At 42.2% G+C, this 18,825-nt stretch overlaps 1 protein-coding gene across 8 annotated transcripts in view; it reads left to right on the plus strand.

The window, feature by feature from the left end:
* Positions 1-18,825, plus strand: part of FGGY (FGGY carbohydrate kinase domain containing) — a 182,879-nt gene that overhangs the window by 121,875 nt on the left and 42,179 nt on the right. For all 8 annotated transcript variants that reach the window (XM_069738118.1, XM_069738116.1, XM_069738117.1 and 5 more), the window contains 4 exons: positions 5,054-5,115; positions 12,245-12,392; positions 12,892-12,966; positions 15,797-15,917. In XM_069738118.1, the coding sequence (XP_069594219.1) occupies positions 5,054-5,115; positions 12,245-12,392; positions 12,892-12,966; positions 15,797-15,917 (406 nt within the window). The remainder of the gene's footprint in view (positions 1-5,053; positions 5,116-12,244; positions 12,393-12,891; positions 12,967-15,796; positions 15,918-18,825) is intronic.

An 18,825-nucleotide genomic window follows, 5' to 3' on the forward strand; every position in this document is an offset into this window, starting at 1 on the left:
TCAGAAATTCACTCCCTTCCACAAAACAAATCTACATTTTTCTATTTCTTACAAACTACCTGTGAGCTAAACACATCAAGGTCAGCAATCTCTCTCCTGTTACAATGTATCAGTGCAGGTAACAGATTGTCTAGTCTGGATACAATTGTAACAAACCTCAGCTGTGAGAAGCATTAGCTCTGTACAGGTTTTCAGTCTCTGGATGTAAATGAAGAATGTTCCCAATCAGTGACAGCAAGCAGAGATCTTGTAAATGGTCAGAAACTGTAACATAAAATATATTAGAAAGTTGCAGAACTTGTTGCGTGATTTAATTATATGATAAACACTCCCTTTAATCTGTCATAGAACCTTCAGTCCTTGTCGAATGCCACTTTCTGCCATACTCGTCCATGGGCTTCTGTAATGAACTCTTATGGCGTGACCTCTTCCCTTTCACATCTTTAGAAGCTTTTCAGATAGCAGCGATTTGACATGAAGTGATCGGCTCACATTGATTCCCTGCATAATATATGGCTGTTTAGTCATGAGGGTTAGATAATCTGGTGTGACTCAGATAACGGAGCGCTCCAGCCGCTGTATCTGCAACATTTACATATCGATTCTGGATATAAAGTGATTCATGGAGAGATTGCAGAGACGGCAGCCTGTCATCCAGCTCATCCCGAAACACAGCGCAAATCGGAGGTCATCTGCTGACATTACCCCAAGACACAAAGGGAGGGGGATATAAGAAAAAAAATACACATAGGTCTATAGAAGTCATAATAATGTTTGTTTTTCATTAGGGTTCATCATATCTGTCAGTAATACTTCATGATGCATTTTTGTGGTTAATTTGTCAGTATATCTTGCATTTTATTTATTCAACTCCTTGGTTTTGTGCATAGTTCCAGTGGGTGGTCTTACTCACTGATTAATGGTCTTCCCTGTATGACTGCATGTCACTAACTCAGTAGGACCGCAGTGGAGACACAGCATTGTATCTTAATTAACCAGAGGTATATTTTTATCAAACCAAAAAGAATAGACCGTTATCTATATGTTGACTTTTGAATCTAAGCATTCTTTCTGGCTGGTCAAGAAAACAGACTTTTGTTTGTGTAAGCCTGTAATATTGATTCGTATTGTGCTCTTAATCTTGATGACTAGTCATGTTTACTGATATGTTAATTAATCATTCCCTAGGCTAGGTAGTTTGTTGATTTTTAAAACAGGTGGAAACACTATGCAAATAGATTAAATAACCAAGTAATGCTACTTGATCTCATCTCCATTCTAAGGGTACCGTCACACAGTGCAATTTTGATCGCTACGACGGCACGATTCGTGACGTTCGAGCGATATAGTTACGAGATCGCAGTGTCTGACACGCTCCTGCGATCAGGGACCCCGCTGAGAATCGTACGTCGTAGCAGATCGTTTGAAACTTTCTTTCGTCGTCTAGTGTCCCGCTGTGGCGGCATGATTGCATGGTGTAACATATATCGTATACGATGTGCGCATAGTAACCAACGGCTTCTACATCGCACATACGTCATGAAATTATCGCTCCAGCGTCGTAGATTGCAAAGTGTGACAGCAGTCTACGACGCTGGAGCGATATTGTTACGATGCTGGAGCGTCACGGATCGTACCGTCGTAATGATGAAAATTGCACTGTGTGACGGTACCCTTACCCTTTATGTAAATACTGAATGGAGGACACTTGTTAATTATAAAGATAGCTTATATGCCTCTGTACAAACTGACAGAGACAGAGAGAGAGACAGCTAGAGATTCTGCCAAGACATCCTAACATCCAAAGGACCAGAGACATGACAGCAGCCAGTACATCATGGTTCCATCATGAGGGACATGGATCTATCATTCTACAGGAAACAACCTAGGGGTTTTTGGCCCCAGTTGGAAGAATACAGATCTGCTCCATTGACCATCGCTGAATTATGGATACATTTGTAGAAGCCTCGGTCAAATAGCCCTGTACCTCAATGGACTGTCATCTTCCTAAGCTTGTCGTTACCTCCTCTCTGTGTGTGCCACAGGTGGGGTAGTCGACCCTGGAAGATGAAGCCAGGTTGTGATCCTCAGGTCAACTGGCCTTTGTATCTTAATAGACTGTCATCTTCCTACGCTTGTCGTTACCTCCTCTCTGTGTGCGTGCCACAGTTGGGGTCGTCGACCCTGGGAGCTCTGAAGGAAAAACTGCCGTTATCCCGGTGAGTCAGCGGAAGTGGGGTATTTTGCTGGGACTGTTCTATGTGTTATCTGCCTGTTTTGTGGTTAAATAAAGCATTGCCACACTGTTTTACCCTCATCCTATGTTATGTGAGTAGCGTTATGCCCACGTTAAAGGGAGAGCGGGTGTTCGGTGGGACGATCCCTGGTCCACATGGTTTCGGCCCCCGAACCCTCTTTGTCTCCACAACCACCCACTAGACTCCTATGTATGCAGACACCTGAGATTTCAATGAATAAAACACAAGTTATACTGAATCTTTTTGAACAATCCTTTTATATCATTCTGCTCAGATTCTCCTTCTCTATACCACACTGTCTACAGATCTACAGATTGGACTGCATCTACAAAGTGACAGGTTCCCTTTAACTATGACTTTAACATGTCCATTCATCAGAGGGAATCAGGTGCTCTTTAGACGTCTTTATGTGTTAACGTTATTTCATTTTGTAAATGGGCTCCAGACTATAGACCTTTATAAATGTGAACAGTGGAACTGGGAAGACAGGCGTGAGCAATTTACATTCCCCAATTCGAGAAGATAAGATCAGGAACATTACTCCCAAATAAACTGAACATATTATAGACATTTACAAGAGCAAAGTGGCGTTAACACTGTAAGGATTGCCGCAGCTGCCTCCTTCCTGCTCTGTGCTTCGTGTTTCCTATAAATGCCATTAAGAAAACTTTACCATTAAAAAGAAGTCCATGAGACTTCCGAAAAGGGAACATCACAAAAATTGTAAAAATAGTAAATTTATCTAACGGATTACAATAACGATGCCACGATGATGGTTCAATGATGGGCAGCTTGTTGACTCAGTGCTTAGCACTATAACATACTGCTGGGGTTCTGGGTTCAAAACCACCATGGACGACATCTGCAAGGAGTTTGTATGTTCTCCCCGTGTTTGCGTGGGTTCCCTCCAGATTCTCCAGTTTCCTCCTACACTGATAAGACTGATAGGGAATCAAGATTGTGAGCCCCAATGGGGACAATGATGATAATGTAGGTAACATGTTGCAGAATAAGATAACGCTATATAAGAAGCAAAGCATAATAAATAATAATGATGAGAACAGTGCCACATTTAAGTAGCCAGCGCTATAACTGAGCCACGAAGGCATCATGATAATAGCTGCCCATTTATTCACTGCGGGTAAGAGAGCGGGCACTGCAGCTGGATCTACTATACGAGACTGTGACTGCCTCTATTAAGGGGCATTTTAGCTTGTTCTACTATTGGACATCATGACTGGCGGTATTTTGGAGCAATGTGATTGACTGTATTGAGGAACATTGCGGCTGACTCTATAGAGGTACATCGCGGCTGGCTCTATTATGGGTATCATGCTGGCTCAATTATGGGGCATTTTGGCTGATTCTATTGTGGGAGGCCGTACTGTTACTTTTATGGGGGCTACATGACTCTTACCATTTTAAGGGGGGCACTGTGGCTGTCAATTTTAAAGGTAATGAAACTGGATCTATAATTAGGACACTATGGTTGACGTTCTTACGAGGATACTGTTGCTGTCACTCTTGGGGAACCCAGCTCCAGTCCTCCTGACAGTTGACGGTCTTATTGGCGGTTCTTGTGCATATGCCATGGAAATACATGGGCAATTTTACAGTACAAGCGATAACGCTCCAAAAGACACCCAGGTATCTTCCAGGGACATTTATTTCCTTCCCACTGGCTTTTAATGTAAAGTATGTTGCAATCTTCCAAGTGGAAATTGCTTGAAGAATGGTCAGGTCACTTCGTTTATCTACTTGGCGTTTTTGGACACCTGAAGAGTTAAGATGCTCAAAAGCCTGAAAATATGAATGAAAGTCTTTTTTTAGATGGATATTAGTAGCAAGATTATTTTCAGCATTTTCTGAGCGCATTTTTTTCAGGTGGTTTTTCGAGGCAGACCCACCCCAAACCTGCCCAAAAAATACGTTGTGCACTCTTCGGCTTTCGAGAACTAGATGTACACAACTGTTTCTATTTATTGGCAGCAAACACATCTTTAATACAGGAGGAATGGGAACACAAAGATTCAGATTCAATATTACAATTGTGCATTTTTTTTTTGTTTAGTTATTGGTGTTTTTCATCTTTTTTTCATTTACACTTTATTTTACTTTAAATGCTTATAGTCCATTTTAGATTTTGTTCACGTGACTTTTTTTTTTTTGCCATTATCTGGCATTTCTAGATATTTTATCAAGTGCCATTTTTGCACAAATGGACTCTATATGCTGCTGGAGTTTATCAACGTTGGAAAATGTTATTCATATTTTGTGCCATTTTAGCAGAACATGTGATTATTTTGTGTTAAGAAGGGGCACAATCCAAGTTTACAGGCAAAAATAAAACAGCATTTTTGCTTTTATTTAGTGCAAACACACTGGTGAATCGGGGCCCAAAATGCTTTGCACAGTTGCAAAAGATAAAACTGTAATAGGGTTCATCATTCTTGCTTTTACTACCATTTATCTAAAAAAAAACAAAAACAGCGGAATGTGCAAAAAATATTCTCAACTTTTTGAAGCCACGACGGTGATATCAAGGAACTTTTCCCTCCTCCTCCTCCTCCTCTCATTTACATTATGCAGTCGTTTTTTCCATAAATGTTACTTTTCCGCCTGCGATTTTGCTGATGTGCATCCAATCTATGCAGATGAATTGAAGCGGCCGGTCCGTGGTGTTTTTCTAAATTGGGTCCTGAGCGGATAAATAGATTATCTTGCATTATGCGATGCAGAATTAGATGCAGTATCCATTACACTTCATTGAATTTGCATTTCTCTCTCCCCTTTAGATTGATCATGTCGTCCAGGGCCACGATGGATACGGCGAATTACAAAAGAAAGCCAAATCCAGGTCAGTATCATTTTTTATTTTTTCATTTTTGGATCCGGCTTTTCCTGCTGCCTACTGGAACCTTTTCAATTTGTCATTACTGTAATGATAGAAAGCAGCCGGGCTCATACATCAGCTGCACAATAGGAAAGATCTGCCAAGATATCCCTGACAATAATTACTTTTGTCTCGCACTGATTGAAAGCTTTTAGGCAAAAAGGAAAAAAAAAAATAGACTGGAGTAAAATGGGACGAAGATCAAAGACAAGAGAAGAAGAAAGATTATGTTTCTGAATGTAACAAGAATGGATTTCTCCTTGGGTTAGGGCCGTGTGGTTACGGAGTATGGCTCTGTTTTCTTCATTACATGATATATGAGGCCGCTCTGGCTCTACAAGTCCTGTAATGGTAAATCCCAGTCAGTGCTTGATAAAAAGTTAAAAAAAAAAAGTTGCCGTGAAAGTCGAGTCTTCAGTCTTAAAAGTTTTTAATCAACATAAAATGTTTAAAAATGTGTTTTATATTCAAGTTACCTCCAGAGCTGCATGCAAAATTCAGCCGCTTGTTATGTAAAAATGCATCCGACTTGGTTGAGCTGTAATGTTCACAATGTTTTTTCAAAGGAAAGCTATTTATTATCAGCTACATGTGGCTGTGTTTTTATTTTTGCATTGGTAATTATGGCATGTTCTCTACGGTGGCTGACATTGGTATGGCACATTGTACATCATACAATCATGAATGCATTGTTATGGGGAACTGTGTTGGCATTGTTATGGCATATTGGGCTGAGAATGACACTGGTATCGGGTTTCTAAGGCTGGCATTGCTGTGGGGAAATGGACTAATACTGTCCTGCTCACAGAGGCATTGTTATGGGGCTCTGTGGTGGCACATTGTGCTGTTTCGCTCTTTCTTCATCAGCAGGTGCGTGTTTCACTCTTTCTTCATCAGGAAGTATGTTTTGCTCTTTCTTCATCAGGAGGTGCATGTTTCGCTCTTTCTTCATCAGCAGGTGCATGTTTCGCTCTTTCTTCATCAGCAGGTGCATGTTTCGCTCTTTCTTCATCAGCAGATGCATGTTTCGCTCTTTCTTCATCAGCAGGTGCATGTTTCGCTCTTTCTTCATCAGGAGGTACATGTTTTGCTCTTTCTTCATCAGGAGGGCATGTTTCACTCTTTCTTCATCAGGAGGTGCATGTTTCGCTCTTTCTTCATCAGGAGGTGCATGTTTCGCTCTTTCTTCATCAGCAGGTGCATGTTTCGCTCTTTCTTCATCAGCAGGTGCATGTTTCGCTCTTTCTTAATCAGGAGGGCATGTTTCACTCTTTCTTCATCAGCAGGTGCATGTTTCGCTCTTTCTTCATCAGGAGTTACATGTTTTGCTCTTTCTTCATCAGGAAGGCATGTTTCCCTCTTTCTTCATCAGGAGGTGCATGTTTCGCTCTTTCTTCATCAGCAGGTGCATGTTTCGCTCTTTCTTCATCAGGAGGTACATGTTTCGCTCTTTCTTCATCAGCAGGTGCATGTTTCGCTCTTTCTTCATCAGGAGGGCATGTTTCCCTCTTTCTTCATCAGGAGGTGCATGTTTCGCTCTTTCTTCATCAGCAGGTGCATGTTTCGCTCTTTCTTCATCAGGAGGTACATGTTTCGCTCTTTCTTCATCAGGAGGTACATGTTTTGCGCTTTCTTCATCAGCAGGTGCATGTTTCGCTCTTTCTTAATCAGCAGGTGCATATTTCGCTCTTTCTTCATCAGGAGGTACATGTTTCGCTCTTTCTTCATCAGGAGGTACATGTTTTGCTCTTTCTTCATCAGCAGGTGCATGTTTCGCTCTTTCTTCATCAGCAGGTGCATGTTTCGCTCTGTCTTAATCAGCAGGTGCATGTTTCGCTCTTTCTTCATCAGCAGGTGCATGTTTCGCTCTTTCTTCATCAGGAGGGCATGTTTCACTCTTTCTTCATCAGCAGGTGCATGTTTCGCTCTTTCTTCATCAGGAGTTACATGTTTTGCTCTTTCTTCATCAGGAGGGCATGTTTCCCTCTTTCTTCATCAGGAGGTGCATGTTTCGCTCTTTCTTCATCAGCAGGTGCATGTTTCGCTCTTTCTTCATCAGGAGGTACATGTTTCGCTCTTTCTTCATCAGGAGGTACATGTTTTGCTCTTTCTTCATCAGCAGGTGCATGTTTCGCTCTTTCTTCATCAGCAGGTGCATGTTTCGCTCTTTCTTAATCAGCAGGTGCATGTTTCGCTCTTTCTTCATCAGCAGGTGCATGTTTCGCTCTTTCTTCATCAGGAGGTGCATGTTTCGCTCTTTCTTCATCAGGAGTTGCATGCTTTGCTCTTTGTACGTCAGGAGGTGCATGTTTCGCGCTTTCTTTGTCAGGAGGTACATGCTTTGCTCTTTCTTTGTCAGGAGGTACATGTTTTGCTCTTTCTTCATCAGGAGGTGCATATTTCGCTCTTTCTTCATCAGGAGGTGCATATTTCGCTCTTTCTTCATCAGGAGGTGCATGTTTCACTCTTTCTTCATCAGGAGGTGCATGTTTCGCGCTTTCTTTGTCAGGAGGTACATGCTTCGCTCTTTCTTCATCAGGAGGTGCATTTTTCACTCTTTCTTCATCAGGAGGTGCATGTTTCGCACTATCTTTGTCACGAGATGCATGTTTCACTCTTTCTTCGTCAGGAAGTGCATGTTTTGCTCTTTCTTCATCAGGAGGTGCATGTTTCGCGCTTTCTTCGTCATGAGGTGCATGTTTCACTATTTCTTTGTTAGGTGCATGTTTCACTCTTTCTTTGTCAGGAGGTGCATGTTTTGCTCTTTCTTCATCAGGAGGTGCATGTTTCGCGCTTTCTTCGTCATGAGGTGCATGTTTCACTATTTCTTTGTTAGGAGGTGCATGTTTCACTCTTTCTTTGTCAGGAGGTGCATGTTTTGCTCTTTCTTCATCAGGAGGTGCATATTTCGCTCTTTCTTCATCAGGAGGTGCATGTTTCGCGCTTTCTTTGTCAGGAGGTACATGTTTTGCTCTTTCTTCATCAGGAGGTGCATATTTCGCTCTTTCTTCATCAGGAGGTGCATGTTTCGCGCTTTCTTTGTCAGGAGGTACATGCTTCGCTCTTTCTTCGTCACAAGGTGCATGTTTCACTCTTTCTTCGTCAGGAGGTACATGTTTCACTAATGAAGAAAGAGTGAAATGTGTGTTGGGGAGGCGGGGACATCATGCAATCCAGTCGTCTGTGCATGTAAGTGTATTTATATCATTTATGTATGTGACTGTTTTACCCACTACCTGATTAAAAGAAAAAGTTATATCCTGCATTATAAAGTGGTATTAGGGTAACTCATCCTATTAATTTGCAGATTAAACCACTGGTAATATTGTTACATATGTCCCTGCTTACACACAGCAGCTTTTGTGTTATATTATAATGTAAATATTACATATGGTATTTAATAAAATACATTTTATTGGGCTTAATATGCTAATGGGGGGTTTGTTTTCCCTTTATTTTTATTGTTCTTTTATGGAGAAACTGGCAGATACTTTCATAGCTGCATAGTCCTTGCCATTGGTAGAGATCATTCAGACATCTGTTTTACACACACAAAGTTCTAGACGGTTTTTAGAATTCCTATCTATGATAGTCTATGGGACTGTTCAACTGTCCGACTTTTTTGAGGACCGAGATGTTCACACAAAATCGTGGAGACATGTCTGATATTGTTTAACGTGTTGGATCAAAATCATCAATGCAAATCTATGAATCAACACAAAATAGGACAGCACTCGAATGCCAGAAGAGTAGAAGGTAGAAAAAAAATTGTTTTCACATCTGAGAAAAAGTTATGAAACTTGGAGCAAACTCAGATGACACTGGGATAAAATTCTGCACAAAACCACTGATGAAACTGGGTCAATTTTTCTTGCATGTGGAAAAAACAGACGTCTGAATGAGACCTTACGGGGTACTGTGAGGACATAGCCATGGTTCCTTACGCTGGTACTGTTAGAAGTCAAAGTTCCAGAATTGGAGTTATGTTTGGGTTTTTAAAGCTGGCAGTGTTCCGAGGCACCAGGATTATACTGTCATGGCTACACAGTGCATTGCTATGGTGCTTTGTGCTGGGAAGGTTTGCAGGTTCAGTTATGAGGAAGCTGCTAATACTATAACTGATGTACAATGGATGGTGACTGCCATTGTTATGGGGCATTTAGATGATACTGACACTGAAGAACCTAATCTTTGACTGGTACTAACATAATGCCAGACTCATTGGGGCCAGGATTATTATAGAGGTGTCTGGCACTGTCCGCTGACAAACTGGTACTCTTTTCTTAAAACATCCAAATTTCAATCTCTGGGGATTACACACTATGTGAAAACAGCAATACCACCTATATAAATAATAATAATAATTATATCATCCATGTAAAAGAAAAACTGGAGTGTGACAGAACTTTGAAAAAAAAAAAAACTTACAGAAACAAAGAAGAGAAAAAATTAAAGAAAAGTTTAAAGTTACAAGTTGGTTCCAGAAAGGAAAACATTAGAAATGATGTGAGCAGTGATGTGAATTAATTATTTTAATGTCTTCCAAGTGTGGTGCATTCTGAATGATATACTCTGATCGGGCGCACATGTTACCTTCTAATTGGAAAAAGATGGGGCTAAATGAGCAAAATCTAAGAGCAAATATACAGCATTGGGGGAAGGTCAGAGATCAGGCGGGTAAAACAGATGCCAGAAGCCCCCGGGGGTTCATTAGTGTGTGGCTGTATATAAATGTGCGCTAAGTGAATATTACCATTTCACTTTAAATGAGACAACAGCCAATCATTCGCCTTCATGGAGAGCAGAACTTCTAACCTGGAGATTCCTTGAGACAATCTTCCACGTTAATTGTTAATTTCGCAGTCTGCAACCTGTGTCTCTCTGGCTGTTGTGAAAGTAAAACTTCCAATGTGCCGTAAAAGTGACAGAATCGGTTGCCCCATAAGAGTTCCAGCCTAAGCAGCTGCATAATAGTTAGTCCTGTTATTAGTCCTGGCACAAAGCACCATATCAGTGCCATCATAGTTCCCCATAATAATGTCCAATGTGCATCTCTGTTAGTACAAGTCACCATTCCTCAATGGCGGTGCAGTCTAATTAACCACATAATAGTGTCAGCATAAGCAACAGCATAACAGTATCCGTTAATCTTGCTAGTCCAGGCACAAAGCACCATAACAATGTGATATTAATTCCCTGTAATAATGCCAGGCAATGTGCATCTATGTTAGTACAAGTCACCATTCCTCAATGGCGGTGCAGTCTAATTAACCACATAATAGTGTCAGCCTAAGGGTACCGTCACACAGTGGCATTTTGATCGCTACGACGGCACGATCCGTGACGCTCCAGCATCGTAACAATATCGCTCCAGCGTCGTAGACTGCTGTCACACTTTGCAATGTACGACGCTGGAGCGATAATTTCATGACGTATGTGCGATGTAGAAGCCGTTGGTTACTATGCGAACATCGTATACAATATCGTGCACACCTTTGTTACACCATGCGATCATGCCGCCACAGCGGGACACTAGACGACGAAAGAAAGTTTCAAACGATCTGCTACGACGTACGATTCTCAGCGGGGTCCCTGATCGCAGGAGCGTGTCAGACACAGCGAGATCGCTGGAACGTCACGGATCGTGCCGTCGTAGCGATCAAAATGCCACTGTGTGACGGTACCCTAAGCAACAGCATAACAGTATCAGTTAATCTTGCTATTAGTCCAGGCACAAAGCACCATAACAATGTAATATTAGTTCCCTGTAACAATGCCAGGCAATGTGCATCTATGGTAGTACAAGTCATCGTTCCTCTATAGCAGTGCAGTCTAAGTAGCCACATAACAGTATCAGCCCTAGTTCTTGCATAACAATCATGTCATGACCATACCATCGTAGGTCTCCATAACAATGCCAGTCACTGTACATCCATATTATTACCCAGTCATAGTTTCTCCATGATAGTGCCACTCTAAGAAACCACAAAATAGTTGCTTATTTACCAGTGTAAAGTACTGTTCCTCATAAAAATGCATCCATGTTAGTACCAATCACGGTTTCTTTATGGCAGCGCCAGCCTCAGTAATCCAATATCTGTGCCATGCCCATTGCTTCCAATACATTGCTGGCACAATTCGCCATAACAATGTAATCACAGTGCCCCATAACAATACCAATTTGCTCATAACAAAAAAAAAACAACCTCATAAGTGGCCGCCTCAATTATTCCACAATAGGACAGACACAAATCAGTCACGATGCTTCCACAACAGTACCCGTCACAATTAAGCAGATTCAAGATGGAGCTTTTATAATAGTGTCAGTGCCATGCTAATACTAGTCACAGGTCCTTGATGAAAATGACGACCTCCGTTTCTCATAGCAGAGAGAGTCCTAGCAACTTAATTAGAAAAGTCCCTGATAGAAATACCAGGCATTGGGCTTGGACTGGCCGACAGGGGAGCAGGAGAATCCTCCGGTAGGCCGCCGTGCTAGTGAGTAGTGCTATAACACTTGACTCACAATTTGCAGAAAAAAGGTACAATGTAATAATTTATTAAAAAAGCTAGCTAAATTAATATTACATAGAAGTCTAAGTAAATTTGTGCACTAGGGTCAGGTTATTTTTACATGGAGCTGAACACTTAGCCCCAAGAATCAATGTTATTAGTGGGCCTTTGCCAACCAAGTCCGACACTGCCAGCCACAATGATTCTGTGATATTACTAGCCAAAGTTCCTCCATAACAGTTCCAGTTGTAGTGTTTTAATCTACGGCCATGCTTCGTTTGCCCATAACATGTTCAGCCTTAGCAACAGTGCCATACCTGTTCCCCTATAAAAGTGCCTTAATGACCCATACCATATTTATTCCAAACTCTCCCTTTCCACTGAATGTACCCAGCTACTACTCTCCATCGTTTCCATCATCTCTGACGCCTTCTGGTCTTTCGCTAATTTATAAATGAGACGAACGTGAGCGTTTGACAGCGGATAATTACCTCCGATTGGCTGCGCTTCCCTTCCCTCAATCACACGTGTAAATATTTACATTCCATGGAATAACTCTCCGTTTTCTCACTTCTCTTAGTGGCCAACACCTGTACACATACTTAAACGATCGCCTGGACCAACTGCAGGCGTCACGGCCCCGAGACTTTCTGACTGGTGATTTACACGTCTGGCCGGATTTTCACGGAAATCGATCTCCTCTTGCTGACCTCACCCTCAAAGGGATGGTAAATAATTATAAGAGCTATATTATCTATCAGTACTCCAGGTGGGTTAATTATACAAAATGCTAATTAATTCAAGGCAAGGGGGGGTGTTTTGGTTGTATAATTTGTGATTTTCTTACCCAGACTAATAAATTACAAATTAGCTCCTCCAGCTTGGAAAACCATCCCATATCTCATCTTCATAAAGAATGCTCCAGTAACACACCTAATAGCCATTTTTTCCTTGCTGTAATGAAAACCGGCTCACAATGCACTGACCTCCTGGTGAGATTGTGTTTATATATCAAAACAAGCAGAGCTGCAGTTTAAAGTATGGAGGAAGGGCAGAGCAGGAGCCTATGATGAGGCAGGAGGTGGATTTCAGATGACCACAGACTCTCAATAGATAATTGCTAATTACTTTATCTAGATCTTAAATTGCAGATTTGCTTGACTTTAGTTGAACTCTACAGAATCTTGTTTACACCAAAACTTTTTTTTTTTTTTTTACTTTTTGCAGGTTGTCGGGTTGACTCTTTCCAAGGGCCTGGATGATCTGGCTCTGCTGTACTTGGCCACAGTGCAGAGCATTGCGGTGAGATGATAAAGGGTTTATGTGAAGGGGTTTTCTTCCATTTAATCAGATGGAATATTGATCGAGCGTTCAAGAAAACTGATACATTGTATAATGTTCCTCCTAATGGGCAATAGACGTGAATCACCTGACTGCAGATATGAAATTGTGGAAGCAAGGGGTATATAGGGGTTATGTATTTTTATGTTGTTGCTTTTTTGTATTGAGCAAAATGGAAATTGTGACACACATGCTAAATTTCTATTTGGCAATCACCTGATTAATTATTAGTATAGTCAGGATGTAACTGTAGGGGCTGCAGAAGTGGTAATTGTACCCAATGGCCACTGTACCAGGTAGAAAGGCACCTATGTTATAAAAGGCACCTGAAAGTGGGTCCTAAGAGCTAAACTACTACCTGTCATTGTACATGACTGCTCCCTACTCTCATTCCTATTGCTCCACTCATCCCACTCACTCTTCTACTCCCCTCATGCCCCTCTCTCCTCTTACTGCACACATTCCCCTCACTCCACACACTCCGTCTACTCCACTTTTCTCCTCTTACTCCACACACTCCCCTCATTCCTCTTACTCCGCACACTCCCCTCATTCCTTTTACTCCACACACTCTTCTCCTCTTACTCCACACACTCTTCTCCTCTTACTCCACACACTCCCCTCATTCCTCTTTCCCCACACACTCCCATCATTCCTTACTCCACACACTTCCCTCACTCCTTTTACTCCATACACACTTCTCCTCTTACTACACACACTTCTCTCCCTTTTCTTACTCCACACCCTCTTCTCCTCTTACTCCCCACACTCCTCTCACTTCTCTTACTCCACACACTCCCTTACTTCTATTATTCCACAAACTTCCCTTTACTCCACACACTCTTCTCCTCCTCTTTCTTGACACACTCACCTCACTCCTCTTACTCCATACACTCCCCTTACTCCTCTTATTCCACACACTCCCCTTACTCCTATTACTCTACACGCTTACCTCACTCCTCTTACTCCACACACTCCCTTCACTCCTCTAACTCCACACCCTCCCCTTACTCCTAGTACTCCATACACTCCCCTTACTCCCATTACTCCATGCAGTCCCCTTACTCCTATTACTTTACATACTTTCCTCACTCCTCTTACTCCACATGTGTCTCCTCCTACTCCACACACTCCCCTAACTCCTTATACTCCATACGCTCCCCTTTCTCCTCTAACTCCACACCCTCACCTTACTCCTAGTACTCCATACACTCCTCTTACTCAACACACTCACCTTAGATCCTATTACCCCATATAGTCCCCTCACTCCTCTTACTCCACACACGTGTCTCCTCTTACTCCACACTCTCCTCACTCCTCTTGCTCCACCCACTTCTTACACACCCCTTACTCCTCTTTCCCCACACACTCCCATCATTCCTTACGTCTCACACTTCCCTCACTCCTCTTACTCCATATACACTTCTCCTCTTACTACACACACTCTTCTCACTTTTCTTACTCCACACATTCTTCTCCTCATACTCCCCACACTCCTCTGATTTTTCTTACTCCACACCCTCCCCTCCACAAACTCTTCTCTTTCTTGACACATTCACCTCACTCCTGTTACTCCATACACCCCCCTTACTCCACACACTTTCCTCACTCCTCTCACTCCACACACTCTTCTACTCCCCTCACTCCTTACTCCACACACTCCCCTTACTCCATGTACTCCAATTTCTCCTCTTACTCCACACACTCCCTTTTCCTCTAACTCCACACACTCCCCTTTCTCCTAGTACTCCATATAGTCCCCTTACTCCTATTACTCCATATAGTCCCCTTACTCCTATTACTCTACACACTTTCCTCACTCCTCTTATTCCACACATGCGTCTCCTCTTACTCCACACACTCCCCTGACTCCTGACTCCTCTTACTCCACACACTCCCCTGACTCCTGACTCCTCTTACTCCACACACTCCCCACACTCCTCTTACTTCACACAATACACACACTCCCCTTACTCCTCTTTCTCCACAAATTTCCCTCAATTCTCTTACTCCAAACACTCTTCTCCTCTTACTATACACACTCCCCTCATTCATCATACTCCACTCCCTACCTTCACTCCTCTTACTGCACTTACTCCACTGATTCCTCTTATTTCACACACTTCCTCCTCTCACTCCACACACACCTCACTTCTCTTCATTCCATACATACATGCTAGCCACCTTAGGGAGAGACCCAAGTTGGGCTAAATGTAGCGGGACGAAAGAGACCGAAAAGCCCTCTACTTAAAGGAAATACATAGTGGATGCTTTCCTGAAACGGAAAGTACTTGCAAGCAGCATAATACAAAGAATAGCAGGTTTACCCAGAATCCTTTGCAGTAGGCAGAGCTATGCAAATCATCTCTTTCCACCCCAGTCTAATCCACAGCGCTTGGAATCGCCAAGCGTGCAATGCTGCGGATTAGTTTCTAAATTTACACAGCCAACCAATTCCTACCTGTGGACACGTGTTTCGGGCTTTAGGCCCTCATCAGCACAGGGCTGGAATTGGTTGGCTGTATGGAGTGGGGCTCGGTGAGCAAGCGATACATACATGCTAGCCACCTTAGGGAGAGACCCAAGTTGGGCTAAATGTAGCGGGACGAAAGAGACCGAAAAGCCCTCTACTTAAAGGAAATACATAGTGGATGCTTTCTCTTCATTCCATACACTCATCTTCTCTTACTGCACACAATACCTTTACTTATCTTACTCCACTCCCTTCTTTTTCTCCTCTTATTCACCTCAATCCATTCTCCGTTAACTTTTTTTTCCTCTTTGTTTGTAGTTGGGAACTAGACACATCTTGGATACAATGAAATCTTCTGGCCACAATATCAGCAGTTTGTTTCTATGTGGGGGGCTCAGTAAGAACCCCCTGTTTGTGCAGATGCATGCTGACATTACTGGTAAGTTAATGCACTTAATACATTCCCAAAACACAGGACCAAAAAAAAGTTATCAACATTTATTTTCCCTCGTACGACTCAATCAGGGAAAGCTAAGTGACAACCAACATGGTTCCCATAGCAGTTCCTACTGGGATTTCATCCAGCTTCCTATTAAATGACTCCTCAAGACCAAAGTTGCTTAGTGAGGAGCAGGGGCTGAAGCATACCTGGTTGTGACTCAGCTTTCCTAGTGTCCTGCTTGGAAAACCTGTCTTGTTTTGCAGTCACAGGCATAACTCCATAGGATCTTATTTATACTTAGGTGATATAATTTGTTTTCATGTGACAACTTCTGTATTGTAGTGTTCCATAAATGTATGAAAGATGCAGGACCCACCTGTGGGTTGTGCAGATGGTGCGGAAAAATCAGTGCGGAATTGCTGCGGATTTAAAAGAAGTGCATGTCACTTCTTTTGTGCGGATCTGCAGCGTTTCTGCACCCCTCCATGATAGAAATCCGCAGTGGCAAAAAACGCAAAAAATCTGCACAAAATCTGCATCAATTCTGCGGCAAATCCGCACAAAATCTGCATAAAAACCACGGCAAATCCGCAGCTGCGGATTCTGCCAGCAGATGCGGATTTTGTGCAGAAAATTCTGCAGCACATTTCCCACGTGTGCACATAGCCATAAGGTGGCTGCACATAAGTGACCAATGTTAGGAGACCCGTTAAGACACCAGAGCCCAAATGGAAAATCTGCAACAAATCACTGACTTTCCATGTATGATACTGGTGTGTTTTTATGTGGCAGATGGGCCCCAAAGTTCAGGGTAGGGGTGTGACCTCTGCACCCCCTAGAGCCCACCTTCTTGGACACAGTTATACATTATATTTACAAGCTTGCTGCGGTCTTTAAAGGAGTTAAGAAAAAACATTCTGTCTTAGAGAAACCACAGCGCTCTCTTGTCTACTTGCAAAGTCTGTTTTTCTTTACTAGAATCGAGCTGCAATACCAGACACAACCTGTAAATGAGGGGTGGCGCTGTTTCCAGAATTTGTTTCTAGTTCCATACAACCTTCTTTACGTATAAGTTTGACTACTATTTGACTCTGTTTTCACCCTGACCCTTATCAGTTGTGTTATCTGCTCCCCACGTGTCACCATCTGCTGGAATCTGCTCTGTCCAGTGGAATTTATACAGCTGAAGTGGAAACTATTTTGCTTGTTGCTGTGATACCTTGTTCAAACATTCCAGGATCGGGCAGTGATCACACCCTGCAGATATGTATCTCTCCAGGACGGGGAATCCCTTGTTTTTGTTTTCTTCTCGGTCTTTGGAGAAAAGTCAAAGTTTATCAGCAGCAAATGTTTCTCTCTGTTTTATGTTACAAGTTACTACAGAGTTTACTGGTTGCCATGGAAACATGAAAAGTTTCCTGCCAGTAATACATTGTATATTCTGTCTCTGGCTGCAATAAGAAGCTTTTTTTTGGAATAACACCATTGGAATATTTTCCAGCTCGATTCTCCCACCATCTGTAGGACACACGTACAGGCCCAGAGTGCAATCATGCGTAGTAGTTTAAATAGTGTCGGGGGAGGGGGAGACGTGGATTTTTACAGTCTAAATTTGATTTGAATAGAGAATTAAAAGTTTTTTGATTTACCGATTCCCCAATTTGCAGATCGCCAGGTAGGTAATGCAACCTACTAAAAAGTTAATGAAACCCACTAATAAACTTTTAAGGATATAATGGAACTAGAGAGAGTACAAAGGAGGGCAACAAAATTAATAAAGGGGATGGGAGAACTACAATACCCAGATAGATTAGCGAAATTAGGATTATTTAGTCTAGAAAAAAGACGACTGAGGGGCGATCTAATAACCATGTATAAGTATATAAGGGGACAATACAAATATCTCGCTGAGGATCTGTTTATACCAAGGAAGGTGACGGGCACAAGGGGGCATTCTTTGCGTCTGGAGGAGAGAAGGTTTTTCCACCAACATAGAAGAGGATTCTTTACTGTTAGGGCAGTGAGAATCTGGAATTGCTTGCCTGAGGAGGTGGTGATGGCGAACTCAGTCGAGGGGTTCAAGAGAGGCCTGGATGTCTTCCTGGAGCAGAACAATATTGTATCATACAATTATTAGGTTCTGTAGAAGGACGTAGATCTGGGGATTTATTATGATGGAATATAGGCTGAACTGGATGGACAAATGTCTTTTTTCGGCCTTACTAACTATGTTACTATGTTACTTTTGTATTTTGATTTCCATTTGATTTCAAGATGTCTACTTGCTGTCACTGAATGGAGCGCTTCATTGTTTCAATACAGTCCTGTTCCCATAACATTTGGGGTTGTTACAGCAAATTTTTGCAGACAATGATTTAGGAGCTAGACACAGCGGCAGCTTAAAATTTTCAGGTCACGCTCATAAACATGGGATGCCATTGCTTAGCCCATAGCTATCTCTCCTGACTCCCCCATGATCATGAATATGTTTTCAGTGGGGAAAGAATAAAAAGCCACTGCCAGACACCTCTGGCAGCAGCTTATCTCTCCTAAAAATAAAAGGATCATCTGCTGAAATTCCTATGGCCCCATACACATCAAATAGTCAACTGGTGATTCAGAAATTGGTTGATTTACTATTTACTTTCACCATCTAATGTGTATGCGGACTTTCAGATTTGCATTGGTGATTGTTACTGTACTTGCTATAAACATTCTCTAAAGTTTGGAAGGATCCCATTATACATCAATGGTGTTCGTTACCGATCATTGGGATCCATTGTGCCATTATGGCTTTTAAGATTTGCATTCAGAGTCTGGCGTGCAGCTCCAAAATGACATTAACCATAATGAACAACGAGGGGCTCTATAGTCCATCAGTTTGGTGGGTCGGTGACCACTCGTA

The sequence above is a fragment of the Ranitomeya imitator genome, chromosome 8 (genome assembly GCF_032444005.1).
Source record: "Ranitomeya imitator isolate aRanImi1 chromosome 8, aRanImi1.pri, whole genome shotgun sequence".
Classification (NCBI taxonomy): domain Eukaryota; kingdom Metazoa; phylum Chordata; class Amphibia; order Anura; family Dendrobatidae; genus Ranitomeya; species Ranitomeya imitator.